The 20,991-nt window shown below is 54.8% G+C and overlaps 1 protein-coding gene across 1 annotated transcript in view; it reads left to right on the forward strand.

The window, feature by feature from the left end:
• WNK2 (WNK lysine deficient protein kinase 2) overlaps positions 1-20,991 on the forward strand; it is a gene marked incomplete at its 5' end in the record, with an annotated part of 77,082 nt that overhangs the window by 14,835 nt on the left and 41,256 nt on the right. The window contains 11 exons of the mRNA XM_081104016.1: positions 444-652; positions 2,943-3,074; positions 3,377-3,562; positions 4,617-5,165; positions 6,850-7,161; positions 7,534-7,583; positions 8,327-8,495; positions 9,769-9,885; positions 10,543-10,713; positions 10,954-10,999; positions 11,433-11,552. Coding sequence (XP_080960142.1) covers positions 444-652; positions 2,943-3,074; positions 3,377-3,562; positions 4,617-5,165; positions 6,850-7,161; positions 7,534-7,583; positions 8,327-8,495; positions 9,769-9,885; positions 10,543-10,713; positions 10,954-10,999; positions 11,433-11,552 — 2,061 coding nt within the window. The remainder of the gene's footprint in view (positions 1-443; positions 653-2,942; positions 3,075-3,376; positions 3,563-4,616; positions 5,166-6,849; positions 7,162-7,533; positions 7,584-8,326; positions 8,496-9,768; positions 9,886-10,542; positions 10,714-10,953; positions 11,000-11,432; positions 11,553-20,991) is intronic.

The following is a 20,991-nucleotide window of genomic DNA, read 5'->3' on the forward strand; positions in this document are numbered from 1 at the left end:
ACCAGAGTCTTTCCGGATGCGGTCATCCAGCCTCCCGAGACCCTGCGCCCTTGCAGGGCTGGACGAGGGCCTACTTCAAGGCCGGGCTGGCACTGTGAGGCCCCGTCCAAGCCAGGGCGGGGGCAGCTGCCCGGCCTGTGCGGACTGTGTGAGGTGCCCCGGGATGTGTGGTGTCCTCGGCAGCCCCCCAGGTGTCAGCTGTGTGGATGGGCCGCCAGGGCCGTCTCGGGGTGCAGTTGGCCCCTTACGGCTCTGTCGCTGGTTATGTGAAATGCACATTCGTTGCTGACACCACCTGGAAACACAAGCCTTCTCCCAGGAGAAACGTCCGGACGAACTGCGTATTCGTGGGAGCCCACGTTTGCCTTCCCGGGGTCTGTGTGGCGTGTCGTGGGGGTGGCGTTTGGGGGCCCCACTCTGAGCTGTGCTTTTGTCCTCCCTAGCGGACAGCACGTTCGACAGTGGCCAGGGCTCCACCGTGTACTCGGACTCACAGAGCAGCCAGCAGAGCGTGGTTCTGGGCTCACTGGCAGATGCCGCCCCACTCACCGCCCAGAGCGTGTGCAGCGCCCCCGTGAGCGCGAGCGTGAGCGAGGGGCTCGTCCTGCCACACAGCCTGCCCTCGCTGGGGGCCTACCCGCAGCCCGCCACGGTGAGTCAGCTTGGCCCTGCCCCCAGGAGCCCGTCCACGCAGCCTGGAGCCGGGGATGGGCCCTTGGCTCTGCGGCCGTGCTCAGCTCCGCCTGCCTGAGCAGGTCCGCAGGAGGTCCGTCTGTGCCGGGAAGTGCAGGCTGCAGGCTGGAGGCCTGCCGGCGAGAAATACAGAAAACAGCCAGTGAACCCAGTGTGAGGCGTGGAGGTGCCTGAATCGTGACAAATGTTTTCAGTGCCGTTTGAGAAGCAGATTAAAAGGGCTCATGCGTTTGAGGAATAATTTGTAAGCCTCCTAGGCGAATGGAAATGGCTAGGTAAAGGGTCACATTTGGCATATATTTTTCAACCAGAGGCCCAGGACATGAATTTGTGCACGGGTGGGGCCCCTCGGCCTGGCCAGCAATCGGGGCCAATTGGGGCCAGCGGTCGGGGGAGGGACCGCAGGAGGTTGACCGGCAGTGGAGGTTGTCTGTGGGAGCGCACTGACCACCAGGGGGCAGCTCCTGCATTGAGCATCTGCCCCCTGGTGGTCCGTGTGCATCTTAGCCACCTGTGGACCTGTCGTTTAGTCGTTGAGGCTTTTATATCCATAGGTGTTGATTTTAATGCCAAAGAAAGCAAAGCACTTGCTTGCTTCCCAATTCTAAGCAGGCAGAGAAGTTGCCCTTGAGGCAGGCGGTGCAGTGGGGTCCAGCAGGAGACTGAGGGCCCCCGGGCTTAGGAGTGGTCAGGGCCAGGAGCGCGGTCCCAGGCCCTCCCTCCCTCTCCACACCCTCCCACGGTGGCCCTGCTCCACTGCCCTCTGGGCTCAGAAGCTGCTCTGGACAAGCGGTCGGCATTTGGGGGCGGAGCCCGGCTCTGTGCACTGGCATTGTGGTTTGCTCGTATGTGAAGTGAAGTGCAGTGCAGTTCGTCATCAGCTCCACGGGCAGCTGCCGGGAAAGCCAGTGTTACCCCAGCGCGTGTCTTGGCTTGGGGCTTGCCCGGCGGGAGCCGAGCCGCTTCTCAGGCGCAGGTCAGGCCTCTGGCTCCCGGCCGCCCGTGCGGGCAGCCCCTGCCTGTCCAGCTCCTGCCTGCAGACGGGGAAGGCTGAGCCCCGGGGGTACAGGCCGGCGGCCAGGACGGAGCTGGATGCGACCAGAGTGCTTTCTCCCATGTCCTGCCTGTTTATGCAGAAACAGTTTGGACGGAGGGTGCGAGGGGATCCCCAGTGTCCGGGGTCTCCTGGGAAGGGTTATTGTGGTGAAGGAGAGCAGGGCGGAGGGGCTGGGGCCTCCTGAACCAGCGTGGCCAGGCCGGGCTCCGCTGAGTGCACGGCAGGCTTGTCCGTCGCAGCCTTCACTGCGAAAGGTGGACACGACAGAACAGGCGCAGGTGACAGATTACTATCCTGGGACTCACCCAGAAGCCCCGGAGACTACGGGCCCATCGCTGAGAGCAGGCTGGCTCCTGCCTCCTGCGGTGTCCTCCTGCTTCTCATTTTCCCACTATTTTGAAGTAAATCCCAAACGGAAAGATATTTTGTCCGTAAACACTTCAGCCTATACCTGCCGGATCCAGACTCCTGAAAACAACCCACTCCCATGGTCGCACCAGCGATGATCACATCAGCAGCCGTTTTGACTGGCCCCCCACAGCCGTGCTGGAGACCCCTCTCGGCAGGGGCCCGGGCTGCAGGCCGGATGTCTGCCTCCATGTTTCCGTGTTGTGTGCATGTGCACACATGTGCGTGTTATACAGTCAGGAAGCAAATGCATTTTATCTTTCCCCACTGTTGTCATAACAAGCGTTTCTCTAGTTCTACAAAGCCCTTATAATGGCCTTTTCTCATGACTGCATCATATTCTCTGGTGCTAATGTTCTAGAACAGTGGTTCTCAACCTTCCTAACGCCGCGACCCTTTAATACAGTTCCTCATGTTGTGGTGACCCCCAATTTCATTGTTACAAATTGAACATAATTAAAGCATGGTGACTAATCACAAAAACAATATGTAGTTATATATGTGTTTTCCGATGGTCTTCGGCGAGCCCTGTGAAAGGGTTGCTCGACCCCCAAAGGGGTCGCGACCCACAGGTTGAGAACCGCTGCTCGAGAACATTCCTTGGTTAGGAGTTGTGACCATGTTTGCCTTAGAGGCCGCCACACCTTGCTTCTGTGAGTCATGTTCCTAGGCAAACCGTTCCTAGCAGGTGATGGGCATGGGGAGTGAGCGGGTCCCTGCATCTGTCACGCTCGTGGGCGTGGGGCCTTCAGGGCAGCCACTGAGCGTGCCCCGCTCTCTGCAGCCTGGCCTGCCGGCGGGCTCCATCCCGCCCTCCACCCGCGCTTCGCTCCCGCCCCAGCATTTCCCGGAGCCGGCCGTGAGCTTTGCCCCTGTGCTGACCGGCCCAGGCCAGCCCATGCCCTCGGGCCACCAGGTGAGTGTGGGCTGCCCCTCCTGTGGCCACCGTCGCTGCCTCAGTCTCCCCTGACAATCAGCCATGGCTGGCCTGGGCCCAGGGTGCTCATGGGAGGGGGGGTCTCGTGTTTGTGGAATTCAAGTCCCATAGCACTGGGAGGGGCCTCATTCACACACAGCATTCTCCCAGATCTGCATGTCTGGGCTCCCTGCTGGGTGTGTAAGTGTGTGCGTGCACACTCACTGATTATCTCTGTCACGTCCGAGCACCTGTGGGCATCTCCATGGGACGCTGTGTAAGAGACGCCCCTCTCCCTCCAGCCTCCGCTGGCCCAGCCAGCGCCCCTGCCACAGGTCCTGGCCCCGCCGCCCATGCGCCCTCTCCAGCCGGTGCCCGCTCATCTGCCTCCGTACCTGGCTTCGACCTCCCAGGTGGCTGCGGCGCAGCCGGCGCCCATCCAGATGCCACCGGTGCCTCTGCAGCCACTCACTCCAGTCCCCCCGCAGGTACCGCCCCTCTCCTGCCCCGCCCCCTGCTGACCGTGGGGTCCTTGACGGGGGTCCTTGGCAGCACATGCTTGGTGCGGGGTGCCATCGCCCAGACTCGTGCCAGTGATGGTCATGGGGTGCTTTTGCCTGGTGGGGGTCACCGAGCTGTGCCGCTTCCTGGGAAGGCATGAATGTCCCTGAGGTTCCCCCACGACACAGGTTCCTACCTGCCAGCTGTCACCTGGCACAGCCCTGGTTTCCCTTCCCGCCTAGTTAACCACCCCTCGCTTGTTGGTGGCCGCGGCGTTTAGTTGCTTTCAATGCACAGAGGTCGGCCTGCACCTCGTCACCACCTTCGAGCTGCCCGGGCTGTGTGTGCGACGCTCGTGTGCTGCCGCCAGAACGGCTTTCTCTTTAGGGCAGCGGCTGCCAGCCCTGCACCTGATGGCACACAGACTGGTTCCTGAAACTCGGCAGCACTCGGAAAATGTATTTTTTGCCAATCTGACAAAATAGGTTGAATTTTGATTCATTCACAGCAGACATCTATGGTTGTGTTGGCTGTTGTTATTTCCTCATTTGACAATCTAAGGGAGCGAGCGGTCAGTGCCGCTGACATATAGTCAGGCGCTGCGTGCTGGCGAGTCCTCGTGCACACCGGGCGGAAGCCCTGCTCCGGAGAGAGCTGGCCGAGAAGTGCTGGAGTGTGAAGTGTGGAACCCAGGGGCCAGGTGCTGGGTGCCTCGGACCAGAAGGTTTGGGCGCTCCCATGGTGGGGACACCCATCCTCCCCAGTCCTGGTGGCACAGCCGACATGCCTGGCCATCCTCAGAACCACCCGCGGCCCTCACGGTGGGGCCAAAGGGGGCTCCCCCAGGCCACCCCACCCTCTTTCCTTCCCTGTGGAAGGTGTCACGCGCTTGGTTTCACTGGAATTGAGTTTCCTCTTGGGTTCCTTTGGCAGCAGCTGCACAGGAGTATCTCAGGCAGAACCTGGTTGTGCCGGCGCTGTCCCGGGGGCCGAGCCTCCCGGGGGCCGCGCCCCGGGGCCGACGTGCTCCATCTCTTTCAGATGCCTCCACCTCCTGTCATCCCGCCGGTTGCTCCGCTGGCCGCAGTCGACAGCCTCCCCTCGGCGCTCCCCGACCTGCCGGCTGCCAGTGGGCCTGCGGTGCCGCCTCCCTCTCAGTATTTCTCTCCTGCCGTCATCTTGCCCAGCCTCCCGCTCGGTGCTGCCGGCCCCCTGCCCGCGTCCCCAGCCCTGCCTCTGCAGACGGTCCAGCTTCCCCACACCGCCGGGGCACCCCTGGCCATGCCGTGCCAGACCGTTGTGCCAAATGTGGCGGCCACCGCCACTGCCATCCCTCTGCTGGCCGTGGCCCCACAGGGCGTGGCCACCCTGTCCATCCACCCCGCTGTGGCCCAGCTCCCGGCCCAGCCCGTGTACCAGGCAGCCTTCCCGCAGATGGTGCCCAGTGACGTCCCGCCTTCTCCTCTCCACACGGCGCAGACTGTGCAGGCTGCCCCTCTGCAGCCGGCACCCCCCGTGCTGCCGCAGCCCCGCCTGCCCAGCGTCTCCCACCTTCCTGAGCCGGCTGCTGTCCCCCCGGTGGGGAGCCAGGTAACGCCTGCCAGGAGGGCCTGCTGTCCCGCCCTGGGAGACCCGGTGGTGCCCAAGTTGCAAAGGGCCCGAGGCTCTGCTCCTTCGCGGCTGGAGGGCGGGTCCCGGTGGGGACAGGCCAGCAGGCAGCGCTGTCCACAGGCTGGGCTCTCCTGGGTGTCTGCTGCCTCCTCCCACTCCCAGCACCTGGCAGAAGCCAGAGGTTCCACGGTAGGGGCAGTAGCTGCTTGTGGGTTCCTCACCTTGCTGTGCCGCGGCACCTGCCCTCACCTAGTGGGGCCTGGCAGCCTCCTCTGAGGGTGCTGGGGAGGCTCCACTGTCCATCTTGTCACCTGTCAAAATGAGGTAGGTTAATAACCCCATGTCAGGGAAATGGGCCCCAGGGTCCGGGGACCTGATCTGTCAGTTGGGGTCCAGGCAGTGGCTGGGAGCATGTGGCTGCTGGCTCCAGGGTGGGCCTGGCAGACAAGGATGATGTCCCAGGGTCAGGAGGGGATCTTGGCCGGTGCAGGCGGACAGTGAAGGGACGCAGACGCGCCGGGCTGGCCGGGTGAGCTCCGCGTGGCCCTGCTCCCTGCCCAGCCCTGTGTTTTAGAGTCAGGGCTGTGATCCACCCTCTGAGGAGAGGAGTGGGGTGGGGCCTCTTGCCTGGGCACTCTCGCCTGGTGCCCTCCCACCTGGCCCTAACCCTCAACAGCCTGCGCCATGGGCACCGTGCTTTCCTTGTAACGCTTAGGCTCCCAAGTGAAGGTGGGCGGACGCCTCCTTTTGATTCTGCTGGGAAGATCCACCCCGAAGCATGGGTGCCGGGTGCCAGCTCACGGCGCTGCTCCAGTCTGGCCGAGAGCCGTCCTGAGTCGCACAGGCTTCTGGGCGTGCTTCTTACTGTCTGAGTCCCAGAGGGGCTGGCATTCAGAGAAGGACGGTGGCTTCTGTTGACCACCGGAGGGCGTTTGTTTAAACACGCACGTGAGGAGGTCAGCAGCCGGCGCCCTGGCTGTACAGGCCCTGGGCAGCTCGTGGGTCAGAGTGGTGTCCACTCACGGGTCAAGGTCGTGTGGGGAAAGCCAGGGCCTGTGGGGAGGCTCGGGCCTGCGGTGGCAGGGCCTGGCTGGCACATGGTAGCACCGCGCTGGCTCGATTTCATCGAGGAGCCTCCCCCTCCCTCCCCTCCCCCCGCACCCCTTCCCCTCCTGTGGCTGAGCAGTCTCCTGCCAGCAGGCCCAGCGGGGGTCCTTCCATTTCCGACCACGTGGTTTTTCCACAGAGAGCTTTTAAAGGGAACAGTGGGGAGTCAGGCCCAGCTCCCAGGTCACCCCAAGGAAGGCCAGGGTCCAGGGCTTCTCCCTCAGGAGGCAGGGGTCAGGGCGGCATTCGGTCCAGGCCCCGAGGCGGATGCCGAGTGACCACACGTAGGGCTTTTCAGCCAGACTCACTAGACGTGCAGAAGGGAGGTGTGGTTTTAGGTTAGAGTTGACACAAGTGGGGACTCAGAGTGCCTCTGTTTGTTTCTTCTAAGTCTGTGTACAAGGGCTCGCCTGGGCAGGAGTGAGTGCCTTGGAGAGGGTGCCTCGAGACCCCCAGACCTGCTCACCCGCCCTGACAGGGAGGTGCCTGCTGTGCCCTGGCTGCTGGGCCCCGGGAGGCAGTGGCACTCCAACTTGCATGCCTCCTGTGCTCACAGATCCTGCTTGGCCACCCGCCTCCGTATGCTGTGGATGTCACCGCCCAGGCCCCCGCGGGGCCCACTCCTGCCGCCGTCCCCTCTCCGCCCGTGCCGGAAGGGCTGCCCCCCGTGCCGGAAGGGCTGCCCCCCGCTGCCCCCGAGCACCTGCCGCAGCTCCCCAGCTCGCAGGCCCCCGTGCCGACGGCTGCGACTCCGAGCTTGCCTGTCCAGTCCGCTGCGCTGCCCCCCGCCAACCTGCCCCTGACCAGTGGGCCTGGGCTCGCCAGCCTCAGCTCAGCCGTCCAGCTGACTGTGGAGTTGGCTCCGGAGGTGTGTGGGGAGGTGGGATGTGCACCCTGGGACACATGGTGCCTGCTCACTGTCCTCTGCTGCCCCCAGATGTCAGTTTCCTTAAATGCATTGCAGGTGGAAGGTCTGGTTGTTTTTTTACAAATAGATTTTTTTTACAAGCCTCCCTGGTGGTGTGCTTCCTTGTCGGGGTGGCCAGAGTGCGTTAGTGTGCTTGGGAAGGGGAGGGTCCCAGCTCTTAGGGATCGGCTTGGCTCCAACAAGATGAAACCCTTATGCCCGCTACCCTATGGGGTCTGCTTGCTACGGTCAGAAGGGACCAGGCAGCGGCTGGGCTGGCTGCTGCGCTGGCTGCGGAAGGGACGTGACCCTTCACCCTCGTGTTTATTTCAGGAACAGGCCTCCCAGGACACGCAGCCTGGCCTCCTGCAGAGCTGTGAGAGGTATGGCCCGCGGCTGTGTCACGGGGACCCGCCTGCCCAGCCCCTCACGGGGCAGGGCTTCTGATGACATCAGTGGGGCCTCCCTGACCTGCTGGGGCCTCCGGGAGCCTCTGGGTCTTGGCCAGCACGTGCTGGAGTTGGGTTGTGCGATGCCCCAGGCTGTGTCCTGGTCCTGGTGCTGGTCTGTGTGCGAGGGTTTCCAGGTGCTGGTGGGGAGGAGACTGGGAGGGCAGGGCCCGCACCCCGTCCCCCGTGGCTCCCAGGCATGGGCATGCGGAGTTCGGGAGGGAACTGGTTACCGGAAGGGGCCCTGTGTCCCACCCTCTCGGTAGGTCAGCACCACGCTCACTGCTCTGCAAGTTCTCATACTTGCAGCAAACCACGTGGTTGGCATGGTTCTGTTGCTTTTGCACAGATAGGGGAACTGAGGCACAGGAGACGGTTGTTTCTGAATTTTGATGTTTACCGTGAGGAGGCGGGGCTTGCTGGATAGGGCAGGAGGCTGAGAGGACCAAGGTCCTAGGTCAGAAAGCCCACGCGTCCCCCGCCACCTCAGTGCAGCCCAGGGCGGCAGGAGGGCTGCGTGCAGGGCTGCCCCGTGGGGCACGGCTGGCTGCAGCCCTCAGGTGGTCTAGCTGAGCACGCAGATGCTGAAGCTCCTGGCTGCTTCCTGAAGAGCTGAGCTTCCCCGGGAGGCCAGTGTGCAGTCGTTTTGTGGGTGAGTAACCCTGGTTTTCCAACAGCTACGGAGGGTCTGACGCCCCTTCTGGAAGGGAGCTGAGTGACAGCGGTGACGGCACCTTCGGAGCGGGGAGGCTGGAAGGCAGGCCGGCCCGGAAACACCACCGCAGGTCCACACGCACGCGGTCCCGCCCGGAGAGGCTCAGCCGGCCCCGGCTGACCATCCTGAATGTGAGGAGGCAGGGGTGGTGGGCGGCGGGCGGGAGCTCCCACCTGGCTGCAGGTGTGCAACACCTGGTCTCACTGCCCTGGGTCTGCAGGTGTGCAACACCTGGTCTCACTGTCCAGGACCCACAGGTGTGCAACACCTGGTCTCACTGTCCAGGACCCGCAGGTGTGCAACACCGGGTCTCACTGTCCAGGACCCGCAGGTGTGCAACACCGGGTCTCACTGTCCAGGACCCGTAGGTGTGCAACACCTGGTCTCACCGCCCTGGGTCTGCAGGTGTGCAACACCTGGTCTCACCGCCCTGGGTCTGCAGGTGTGCAACACCTGGTCTCACCGCCCTGGGTCTGCAGGTGTGCAACACCTGGTCTCACCGCCCTGGGTCTGTAGGTGTGCAACACCTGGTCTCACCGCCCTGGGTCTGCAGGTGTGCAACACCTGGTGTCACTGTCCAGGACCCGTAGGTGTGCAACACCTGGTGTCACTGTCCAGGACCCGTAGGTGTGCAACACCTGGTGTCACTGTCCAGGACCCGTAGGTGTGCAACACCTGGTGTCACTGTCCAGGACCCGTAGGTGTGCAACACCTGGTGTCACTGTCCAGGACCCGTAGGTGTGCAACACCTGGTGTCACTGTCCAGGACCCGTAGGTATGCAACACCTGGTGTCACTGTCCAGGACCCGTAGGTGTACAACACCTGGTCTCACCGCCCTGGGTCTGCAGGTGTGCAACACCTGGTCTCACTGCCCTGGGTCTGCAGGTGTGCAACACCTGGTCTCACCGCCCTGGGTCTGCAGGTGTGTAACACCTGGTCTCACGCCCTGGGTCTGCAGGTGTGCAACACCTGGTCTCACCGCCCTGGGTCTGCAGGTGTGCAACACCTGGTCTCACCGCCCTGGGTCTGCAGATGTGCAACACTTGGTCTCACTGCCCTGGGTCTGCAATGTGTGCAACACCTTATCTCACTGCCCTGGGTCTGCAGATGTGCAACACCTGGTCTCACTGTCCAGGACCTGCAGGTGTGCAACACCTGGTCTCACTGTCCAGGACCTGCAGGTGTGCAACACCTGGTCTCACTGTCCAGAACCTGCAGGTGTGCAACACCTGGTCTCACCGCCCTGAGCCCGCAGGTGTGCAACACCTGGTCTCACTGTCCAGGACCCGCAGGTGTGCAACACCTGGTCTCACTGTCCAGTACCTGCAGGTGTGCAACACCTGGTCTCACCGCCCTGAGCCCACAGGTGTGCAACACTGGGTGTCACTGTCCTGGACCCGCAGGTGTGCAACACAGGTGACAAGATGGTGGAGTGCCAGCTGGAGACGCACAACCACAAGATGGTGACGTTCAAGTTCGACCTGGATGGGGACGCACCCGATGAGATCGCCACCTACATGGTACGCAGGTGTCTGCCAGGTGATTGCGTCGGTGGCACTGCCCCTGGGTTGGCCAGGCTGCCTCCTCCAGGTCCTTTGGGCACTTGGCTGCCAGCCCCCTTGTTGCCAGCCTTCCCTGTCCTGCAGCTTCTGCAGTGGCTGCCGGGTCCGGGTCCCCGCGGGCTGCTGCTCAAGCCTCGGCTTCTCCTGCTGAACTGTGCAGCCCTCAGCTGGGACCAGGCCACCGCTGTCTCTGCCCACGGGGGTTTAGTGCAGAGCAGAGGCCAAGCGGGTCATTCGGTGGAGATCTGCAGGCCTGCTCTGCCTCGCCACGGGCAGGGCTGTGTGTGCCCCCGTGAGTCCCCACGGGCAGGGCTGCATGTGCCCCCGTGAGTCCCCACGGGCAGGGCTGTGTACGCCCCCGTGAGTCCCCACGGGCAGGGCTGTGTGCGCCCCCGTGAGTCCCCACGGGCAGGGCTGCGTGTGCCCCGTGAGTCCCCACGGGCAGGGCTGTGTGCGCCCCCGTGAGTCCCCACGGGCAGGCCTGCTCTGCATCCCCACGGGCAGGACTGCATGTGCCCTGTGAGTCCCCACGGGCAGGCCTGCTCTGCATCCCCACGGGCAGGACTGCGTGTGCCCCGTGAGTCCCCACGGGCAGGGCTGCGTGTACCGTTGCAGGTGGAGCACGACTTCATCCTGCAGGCCGAGCGGGAAACGTTCATTGAGCAGATGAAGGATGTCATGGACAAGGCAGAGGACATGCTCAGTGAGGACACGGATGTGGACCGTGGCTCCGACCCGGGGGCAAGCCCACCACCCCTCAGCACCAGCAGCCTGGGTGCCGGAGAGGTGAGCTGGGCGGCTGTCCTGGGAGGGCAGGGCCTGAGTCCCCCACTCCAGGCCTGCGGGCAGCAGCCACCCACCTTCCTGCCGGGAGAGCCTGCAGGGTGCAGCGTGGGGCGAGGTGCCCGCCCAGAGCGCGCGGTTAGCACAGGTGGAAGTGCCCGGCTCCGAGGCCGCGGGGCTGCGAAGCCCGGGCTCCGCGTGCTCAGTCCGCGGCTTACTGATGGCCGCCTTCACCTCCCTCAGGAGAATCGCCAGTCCCAAGCCAGCGCCCCAGTGTATCAGCAGAACGGTATGTGTCTCCTGGGACCCCCAGACTCCTGTCATTGTCCCTTCTTTCTCCCAGTGGCGGGTGATTAGAGCCCCACTGAGCATGTTGTGCGGGAGCTTGGCCATCACACTGGGGGTGTTGGACTGTGTGGTGACCTCGCCCCCAGCTCCTCCCTGTCGGGCCCAGGTGTTGGCAGGGTGGCATAGATTCCCGCTGTCTGCTGGCCTCGGCTGGCATTGCCCCTTCAGTGATGGTCCCTTGGGCGTCCTGGGAACTAAGCCGGTGGGAGTGCTTGTTGGGGCCCCGGGCTGCCGCCGAGGAGCCGCGAATGGCTGCATGCCCCTCAGTGGTGTGAGAGTTCCCCAGAGCGTCTCATGGCAAGTGTGGCCCAGGGGCAAGGGTCCCCGGGAGAAACATGCCTGCTCTCACCAGCTGCTTTTGTCCTGCCCTTTAGTCCTGCACACTGGGAAGAGGTGGTTTATCATCTGTCCGGTGGCCGAACACCCGGCTGCAGAGGCCCCCGAATCTTCGCCCCCACTTCCTCTGAGCTCCGTGCAGCCAGAAGCCAGCCCAGGTAGGACCAGCCGCCAGGCCGCCTGCTGGGGCCAGCGCTTCTCTCCCTGGCACTGCTCTGCACCTGGCTCCACTCGTGCGCGCAGGTCAGCGCCAGTGCTGTGTGCCCCGCTGTCATCCCAAAGCCCAGAGCCGCCTGCGGGCTGTATTCCTCTCCAGAATTTCTACCGAATGGCAGACCAGGCTTGGGCTGCTGGTTACCTTGGCTGTGAGTGCCGCCCAGGGCTGCACAGGTGTGTGCTGGAAGCGCTCCGCCTCGTTCCCTCTTACCGGCGTCATCTTGCCACTCCCAACTCCCTGCCCCATCCCTCAGCGGCCGCTGGCAGGGACGCCCTGCTGGTTTTGGGGTGGGAAAGTCCCTTGTAGTGTTGAAACTCTGATTTTAAATCGTCACCAAGGAAAATGACACTCGGATATTGATCTTTATCTGGTGGACAAATACCAGCAAGCTTGCCCTTGGGCTGTCGGTTAAGTCCTGATTTTTGTGGTTCCTTGGGAGGCTGAAAAGAATCACTTAAACAGATTTAAGGTTAATTCCCTATAAGCTGGCAGGAAAAAGTTGCTGATTATATACCTTGACAGTAGTCCTTTTCATCCACATTTCCACTTTCTGTTTTCAGTTACCTGCAGTCATCTCTGGCCCAAAAAACATTAGATGGAAAAATCCCAGAAATAATAACCCATACATTTTATTTACTTATTTTAATTTTTTTAAAAAGTATGTTTTTGTTGATTTCAGAGAGAGGACGGGAGAGGGAGAGAGACATAGAAACATCAATGCTGAGAGAGAAACATTGATCGGCTGCCTCCTGCACGCCCTCTACTGGGGATCGAACTATGACCTCCTGGTTCATAGATTGATGCTCAACCACTGAGCCATGCCAGTTGGACTATTTCTAAATTTTTATTGAATTTATTGGAATAACATTGGTTAATAAAATTATAGGTTTCAAACAATCCTATAATATAGTATCTTGACCCAAAGTCAAGTCTCCTTCCGTCAGCATTCATTCCCCTTTACCTTCTTGTACCTCCCCCTGCGCCCCTGGCCTCTGGTAATCACTGTCCTGTTGTCTGTGTCTGTGAGGTGTCTTTTTGTTTGTTTAATCCCTTCGCCTTTATTCACCCAGCCCCCCAGCTCCCCTCCCCACTGACAGCGGTCAGTCTGTTCTCTATGAGTCTCTTCCTGTTCTGTTTGTTTATTTTGTTCATTAGGTTCCCATACAAGTGAGATCATATGGTACTTGTGTGTCTCTGACTGACTTACTTCACTTAGCCTGATCCTCTCCAGGCCCCCGCATGCCGTTGCCAAAGGTGGTAAGAGTTCCTTCTTTCTGAAGACCGAGTAGTATTCCCTGGTGTAGAGGTACCACACTTCTTTATACGCTTACCACCGATGGTACGGGGGCTGCTTCCAGGGCTTGGCTATTGTCAATAACACTGTGATGAATAGGGGTGCGTATATTCTTTCATTAGTGTTTCAGGTTTCTTTGGATATATTACCAATACTGAATCCTGGGTCATAAAGCAGTTCCATTTTAAAGTTTTTGAGGGAGGAAACTCCATACGGTTCTCCACAGTGGCTGCACCAGTCTGCATCCCACCAGCAGTGCACGAGGGTTCTCTTTTCCCCACATCCTTGCCAGCACTTGTTTGTTGATTTATTGATGATAGCCATTCTGACAGGTGTGAGGCGATAACTCATTGTGGTTCTAATTTTCACCTCTCTGATGATTAATGATGTTGAGCATCTTTTCATGTTTCTTGCTATCTGTATGTATGTCCTCTTCGGAGAAGTGTCTACTCGTGTCCTGGGCTGATTTTTTAATTGGATTGTTTGAGGTTTTTTTGGTGTTGAATTACATAAGTACTTTATAAATTTTGGATATTAACCTTTCATCAGATTTATTATTGACAAATGTGTTACCTCATTCAGTGGTTGTCTTCATTTTGTTGCTGGTTTCCTTCACTGAGCAAAAACTTTATTTTTTTAAATGTCACTCTACTTTTTTTAAAAAAAAATGTTTTTATTGATTTCAGCGAGAGGGAGAGAAAGTTACAAACATCAGTGATGAGAGAGAATCACCCATCGGCTCCCTCCTGCTGGCCCCCTACTGGGAATCGAGCCTGCAGCTCGGGCATGTGCCCTGACCTGGAATTGAACCCTGTCCTGGTTCATGGGTCGACGCTCAACCACTGAGCCACACTGGCTGGGCTGCAAAAACTTTTTAGTTTTATGCAGTACCATTTCTATATTTTTTCTTTTGTTTCCCTTACCCGAGGAGATATATCAGAAAATATATTGCTGTGAGAAATGTCCAAGATTTTACTGTGTGTGTTTTCCTCTAGGATTTTTATGATTTTTAATCTTACATTTAAGTCTTTAATGCATTTTGAGTTTATTCTTGTGTATGGTGTAAAAAGGTGGTTTAGTTTAATTTTTTTGCATGTGTCTGTCCAGTTTTCCCAACACCATTTATTGAAGAGACTGTCTTTACCCTATGGTATGCTCTTACCTCCTTTGTCAAGTATTAATTGACCATAGCTGTGGGTTTATTTCTGGGCTCTCTATTCTGTTCCATTTATCTATATGCTTATGTTTTATGCCAGTAATTTATTCCCATGTATTTTTTTAATGCAATTGTAAATGCAATGTTTTCTTAGTTTCCCTTTCTGATAGTTTATTACCTGTATATATAAAACCCTAATATGCAAATAAACCGAACGGCAGAACAGCTGAACAACCAGTCGCTATGACATGCGCTGACCACCAGGGGGCGTGCGCAGAACATGGCGGGCATCGGCTGCGGCAGGATGGTGGAGCAGGTGAGCGGGGGTGCCAGACCAAGATGGGGTGCCGGTCACTGTCATCGGGGAGAGCCTCTGGTGATTACTGAAAATTCTTTGTTCTTGTGCGCCGCAGTCCCACCAGGTGCTTGCACCTGCTGCCGGCGCCAGCCCTGCCTGCACCCGCTGCTGGTGCCCAGTGTCGGCCCCGATCGCTCTGCGCTTCAGAGGGTGTGAGCAGCAGCTGCCGGCCCCAGTCACCCCTCAGGGCTTCTCCACCTCCCCCTGCTCCTGAGGGCTGATCTGGGCTGGCAGCTGCCTCTTGCACCCGCTGTTGGCCATGGCCCCACTCATACCTGCTGCTTATGCCAGAGCCCCTACTCACACCTGCTGCTGGCGTCCGGCACTGGTCCCAATCACCCGGCGCTGTAACTGGGTGCAGGCAGTGGCTGCTGGCCCCAATCGCCCTTCAGGGCTTCTCCACCTCCCCCTGCTCCTGAGGGGCAATCAAGGCAGCAGCCACTGCTCGCAACCGCTGATGACACCGGCCCTGCTCACACCCACTGCTGGCGTGCCAGCCCCAATCGCCAGTGGGTGCAAGCGGGGCCACGCCGTGGGAGTGGTAGCAGCAGGAGCGGGGCTGCCAGCAGATGGGACTGGGGGCCTTGGCAGGAGCAGCTGGATTGGGGCACAGAGGATGGGCTGAGACCCGCCCTTGTGCCCACCGCAGCCTCGCGACCCACAGTTCCTTTCAAGGCACACAAATTCATGCGCTGGGCCCCTAGTTGGTGTAATAAAAGGCAACTGATTTCTGAGTATAAATTTTGTATTCTACTGCTTTACTGAGTTCATGTGTCAGTTCTAGTAGTTTTTGGTAGAGCCTTTAGGGTTCCCTGTATAGTTTCTTGTGTGTCATCTACAGATGGTGACAGTTTTGTTTCCTCCTTTCCAATTTGGATGCCTTTTATTTCTTCTTCTTGTCTGATCGCTGTGGCTAGGACTTCCAGTGCTCTGTTGAATAAGAGGAAATCCCTGTCTTGTTCATGATCTTAAGGGAAAAGCTTTCAGTTTTTGCCGATTAAATCTGATTTTGGCTGTCGGTTTATATATATGGCCTTTATCATGTTGAGGTATGATCCATCTATTCCCACTTTGCTAAGAGTTTTTTTGTTTGTTTGTTTTATATAAATGGATACTGGATTTTATCAAATGCTTTTTCTGCATCTATTGATATAATCATGTGGTTTTTATTCTTCAGTTTGTTTATGTGATGTATCACATTTATTTATTTACAAATATGGATGCAAGTACCAACTTTGCATCCTCCAAATAAATCCCACTTGGTCCTGGTGTATGATATTTTTAATTTATTGCTGGATCCAATTTGCTAATATTTTGTTGAGAATTTTAGCATCTATGTTCATCAGGGATATTGGCCTATAATTTTCATTCATTGTAGTGTCTTCATCTGGTTTTGGAATTAGGGTAATGCTGGCCTCGTAAAATGAGGTTGGGAATCTTCCCTCCTCTTGAATTTTTTTGAATAGTTTGAGAAGGATAGGTGTTCGTTTTTCTTTGAATGTTTGGTAAAATTCACCTGTAAAGCCATCCAGTGAAGGACTTTGTTGGAAGTTTTTTGATTACTGCTTTGATTTCATTATTTGTAATCAGTCTGTTCAGATTTTCTGTTTCTTCTTTTCTTAAAATATATTTTTATTGATTTCAGAGAGGAAGAGAGGGATAGAAACATCGATGATGAGAGAGAATAATTGATCGGCTGCCTCCTGCATGCCCCACACTGGGGATTGAGCCCGCAACCTGGGCCTGTGCCCTGACCGGGAATCGAAGCGTGACCTCCTGGTTTATGGGTTGATGCTCAACCACTGAGCCACCACGGCCGGGCTTCTGCTTCTTCTTGATTCAGTTTTGGAAGATTGTATGTTTCTAGGAATTTATCCGTTTCATCCAGATTTTTCAATTTATTGGCGTATAGCTGTTTATAATATTTTCTTACAATCTTGATTTTCTTGTTAGTTGTTACTTCTCTTTCATTTCTGATTTTACTTATTTGGGTCCTTTCTTTCTTTTCCTTGATGAGTCTTGTTAAAAATTTGTCAATTTTGTTTATTGTTTCAGAGAGCAGCTTTTGGTTTCATTTTCCTTTGTACTATTTTTTTAGACTCTATTTTATTTATTTCTGCTATTATCTTTATATCTTTCTTCTACTCAGTTTGGGCTTTATTTCTTTTCATAGTTTATTTAAGTGTAAAGTTAGAGTGTTTACTTGAGATTTTTCTTATTTCTTGAAGTAGGACTGTAATCCTCTGAAGTTCCCTCTCAGAACTGCTTTCGCTGTGTCCCATAGATTTTGGGTTGCTGTGTGTTCATTTTCATTTGTTTCAAGGTATCTTTTGATTTCTTCCTTAATCTCATTGTTAACCCGTTCATTGTTTAGTAACATGTTATTTAGCCTCCATGACTTTGTGTGTCTTTCATTTTTTTTCTTGTGATTAATTTCTAGTTTCTTACCATTATGGCTAGAGAAAATTAGGATTTCAATCTTAAATTTATTGAGACTTGTTTTGTGTCCTAACATGTGGTCTATCCTAGAAAATGTTCCATGGGTACTTGAAAAGAATGTACATTGTGCTGCTTTGGGTTGAGAGGCTCTGAAGATATCAATTAAATCCATCTGGTCTAGTGTGTCCTTTAAGGTAGCCATTTCCTGTTGATTTTTCTGTCTGGAAGGCCTATCCATAGATTGCCATGGGATGTTAAAGTCCTCTACTATAACTGTATTGCGGTTGACTCTCCCTCTGTGTCCATCAACATTTGCTTTTATATGTAGGTGCTCCTGTGTTGAGTATATTAATGTTCACAAGAGTTATAACCTCTTGTTGGATTGATCCTTTATCATTATGTTGTGTCCTTCCTTGTCTCTTCCTTGTCTAAAGTGTATTTGGTGAGATATAAGTATGGCTACCCTGGCTTTCTTTTCCATTTCCATTTGCATGAAATCTTTTTCCACCCCTTTATTTTTAGTCTGAGTGTCTCTTCCATTCTGAGATGGGTCTCTTTTAGACAGTATATATGGGTCTTGTTTTTTTAATACATTCAGCTGCCCTATGTCTTTTGATTAGAGCATTTAAGCCATTTACATTTAAAGTGATTATTTATAAGTACATATTTATTGCCATTTTATTATTTTAACTATGTTCCTTTTTTCTTCTCTGTCTCCTCTTCCTTCTTTCTCTTTTTTCTCCTTCCCCCTTCATTCTCTTCTTCCTCATCTTCCTTTTTCCTCCTTTTCCCTTCTTCTTCCTCTTCTTTTTCCACTTCCTCTCCTTCTTCCTCCTCTTTCTCTCTCCCTGCAATTCCTTCTGGCCTGAAATGGTTCTGTTCAGGAATCAGCTGGCAGTCTGGGTGAGGGGCTGAGGGCCGTTTGCAGGCTGGCTAAGCCCCCCAGCAGGGACCCTCACCCCATGAGGGTGTGGCCAGCCTGGGTGAGGGCTGATGGCTGTTTGCGGCTGGCCAAGCCCCCCAGCTGGGACCCTCACCCCATGAGGGTGTGGCCAGCCTGGGTGACGGGCTGATGGCTGTTTGCAGGCTGGCCACAGCCCCCAGCCACCCAATCTCCTAGTGGAGGCTGGCTGGAATCAGGTATCTGGGATTTATTTAGCTTCTATAATTGAAACTTTGTTGCCATGAGCGGAGGCCTCAGCTGGCTCAGGGCTGGCGGGAAGCTTGGCTTCCTCCATCGCCCAGGCAACCAAGCCTCCTGCTTTCTCCAGCTCTGTGGCTGCCGGTCGCCATCTTGGTTAGGTTAATTTGCATATAGTTGCTCTGATTGGCTGGTGGGCATGGCTTAGGGCATAGCGAAGGTACAGTCAATTAGCATCTTTGTTTTTTATTAGTGTAGATTTATTTTTTTAGAGCAAGTAGAAGGGAGAGGGAGAGACAGAGAGAAACTGATGTGAGAGAGACACATCAGCTGGTTGCCTCTCACACATGCCCTGACCAGGGCCAGGGATCAAGTCTGCAATTGAGGCACGTGTCCTTGACTAGAATCAAATTCAGGACCCTTCAGCCCATGGGCTGATGCTCTATCCACTGAGCCAAACCAGCTAGGGCCAGTATATTGTTTTAATTGTTCTATTTTATTATGCTGTTGCTTTTCATGTCTTGCTGCACCTAATTATAAATTAAGTTTTAACAAGTATGTTACATATAGGAAAAATCATAGTATATCTAGGGTTTGGTACTGTAAGGCAATTTCAGGCATCCACTGGGGATCTGGCAATGTGTCCCATGCAGTGGAACTACTGTACATTTAAGAAGAATATCTGTTAATCATTTTAAATGTTTTACCGTATGTTTCCAGCGACCCCCATTGTATCTTTGAAGATTTATTCCCAAAGCGAACAGGTCAGCCTAGTAGGCCCTAACGAAGCCACAGACAGACCTGGTGAAGGGCCTGGCCCTGCCTGGCAGAGGACCGAGGGGGAAGCAGCGTTGCCTGCAGGGGTTCAGTTTTAAAATAAGAACATGTTCATGTATTACTTTTTCACTTTGCTATAGCCAGTTAATGGGGGAGAAAAACCCTTACAAATAAATCTTAATTTTCAGTATGGTTTAGTGATTAAAAGGACATGTCTGCAGTTAGACTCTAGTCCTTCATCTATGCACCAAGCTCAGGAAACCTTCCAGAGCCAGTTTCTTTATGTATAAATGAAAGAAAGAGGAGGTGGCCGCCTCCAGGGATGGCAGATCTATGGATTTGGATTAGCTGTTCACTGAGGATGACCAGACAAGTTGGATGAAATATAAAGTCGCCTGTGAAGGTGTTTGGGAAATCTGCAGACTATGGAGAATGATCAGGCTGGGGTCCAGAGAGGATGGAGACCTGGGATGTGAGCCCAGTATTGGTCTGTTCCCCTGGGGCATTTTCCATTCTCGAGGATGGCTGAGAGGCTGAGCATTGATGCTTCACCAGCCTGGGGTAAGGGGCCCTGAACTCCCCGGCCAGGAGGCGGGCCCTGCTGGAGCCTGCTGGAGCTGGGGCTCAAAGAGTTTATAACCAAAACCATTACTTTTTTTCTCTCTGACCTGCCAGTTAGTCCTGCTTCTCACAATTGTGGGAGTGGATGGTTTCTCTCCAGAGGTCTGTAAGGGGGGTTCCAGGGAACCAGGAAGTACCAGGGCAACCATGGAAAGAGGAGCTTGGGAAAGCAACCTGATAAAGCTGTTTTCACCTGTGCATGCATGGTTCTGATCCGAATTAGCATATACAGAACTTTGAGAACTGAGCTAGTAGATGGATTCTCACCTTGGTCCTAAACTGGTCCCTGGATGATACACACATGTTTCAGATCAGATTAGTACAGCAGAGACACAGATAACTGAACTGACTGTGTAGCCACAGCTCATAGAAGGCTGGTTGCAACTTGCAGCTTAAACCTAACCAGGTCAATTGCCTGCTAAAGCAAAAATAACATTTCCGTAGGATTTAAACAGACTTAGAATCTCATCATATTATGCAAAATCCAGTCTAATCCAACCAAATCAAGGCAATCCAAAAGTATTCGTCAAATGAAGAACCATAGAAATGTCAACTTGCATGGAAAAAGATGCCCATCACATGATAATGGCAAGATAACATAGATGTTGGAATGATCTGACTGACAAAGGCTTCAAAGCAACTATTATAAAAATGCTTGAACAATCATAAACATTCTGGAAACAAATGTGAAATAGAAAGTATCAGCAAAGAAATAAAAGATATGAAGAAGAGAGCAATGGAAATTGTAAAACTAGAAATTAGAATACCTGTCCCATTAGAACTTAGAAAAAGATCCAAAAAAAATGAACAGAACTTGTGGAACAAGAAAAAAGGTGTAACATTTGTGCCATCAAAGCCCCAGAAGGAGAGGAGAAAAGTGCAGTGCTTAAAAAATAATGAAATAATTCTGAAAACTTCCTAAATTTGGTGAAAGACATAAATCTACAGATTCAAGAAGTTGAGTGAATTTTAATAGGATTAACCCAAATAAATCCATACCTGGACACATTGTAAACTGCTGAAAACTGAAGACAAAACATTGTGAAAGCAGCCATAGAAAAATTATGCTTTACCTTTAGGGGAATGGTCATTCAGATAGCCATGGAGCCATGGCACCCAGGAGGAAGTGGTGCTGTATTTTTAAAGTGTTGAAAGCATCAACCCAGAATTCTGTATTCGGGGAAAATAGTCTTCGGGACAGCTGGAGTTTGAGGAGTGGAGAACTCTGCTCAGATTGAAAAGACAGAGGGAGAGAGACCCCTGAGAAGATAATGGGACAGAGTGACACCAGCAAGATGGCAGAGTAGGAGACACCAGCCCTCATCTCCCCATAAAAACAACCATTAGCCACCCATCTACATAAGGAAACGTATCTGCGAGGGATTAAGAGTCCAATTAAGAACCTGTGGGAGCACAGTAGAACAAAAACAAAGAATAATTGCACAGAAAGACTTGCTGGGGAGATGGCCTAGCTGAGCTCTCAGGAGACAGCTAGGAACAGAGAGGGCTGGTATCTGTATCAGTCACATGGTCTGCTTTTAGAGGACCCATCATCCTCTGCTGCTGAGGAGCTCTGCAGCCCCCAGAACAGCCC

Source organism: Myotis nattereri (genome assembly GCF_964212035.1).
Source record: "Myotis nattereri genome assembly, chromosome: 12".
Classification (NCBI taxonomy): Eukaryota; Metazoa; Chordata; class Mammalia; order Chiroptera; family Vespertilionidae; genus Myotis; species Myotis nattereri.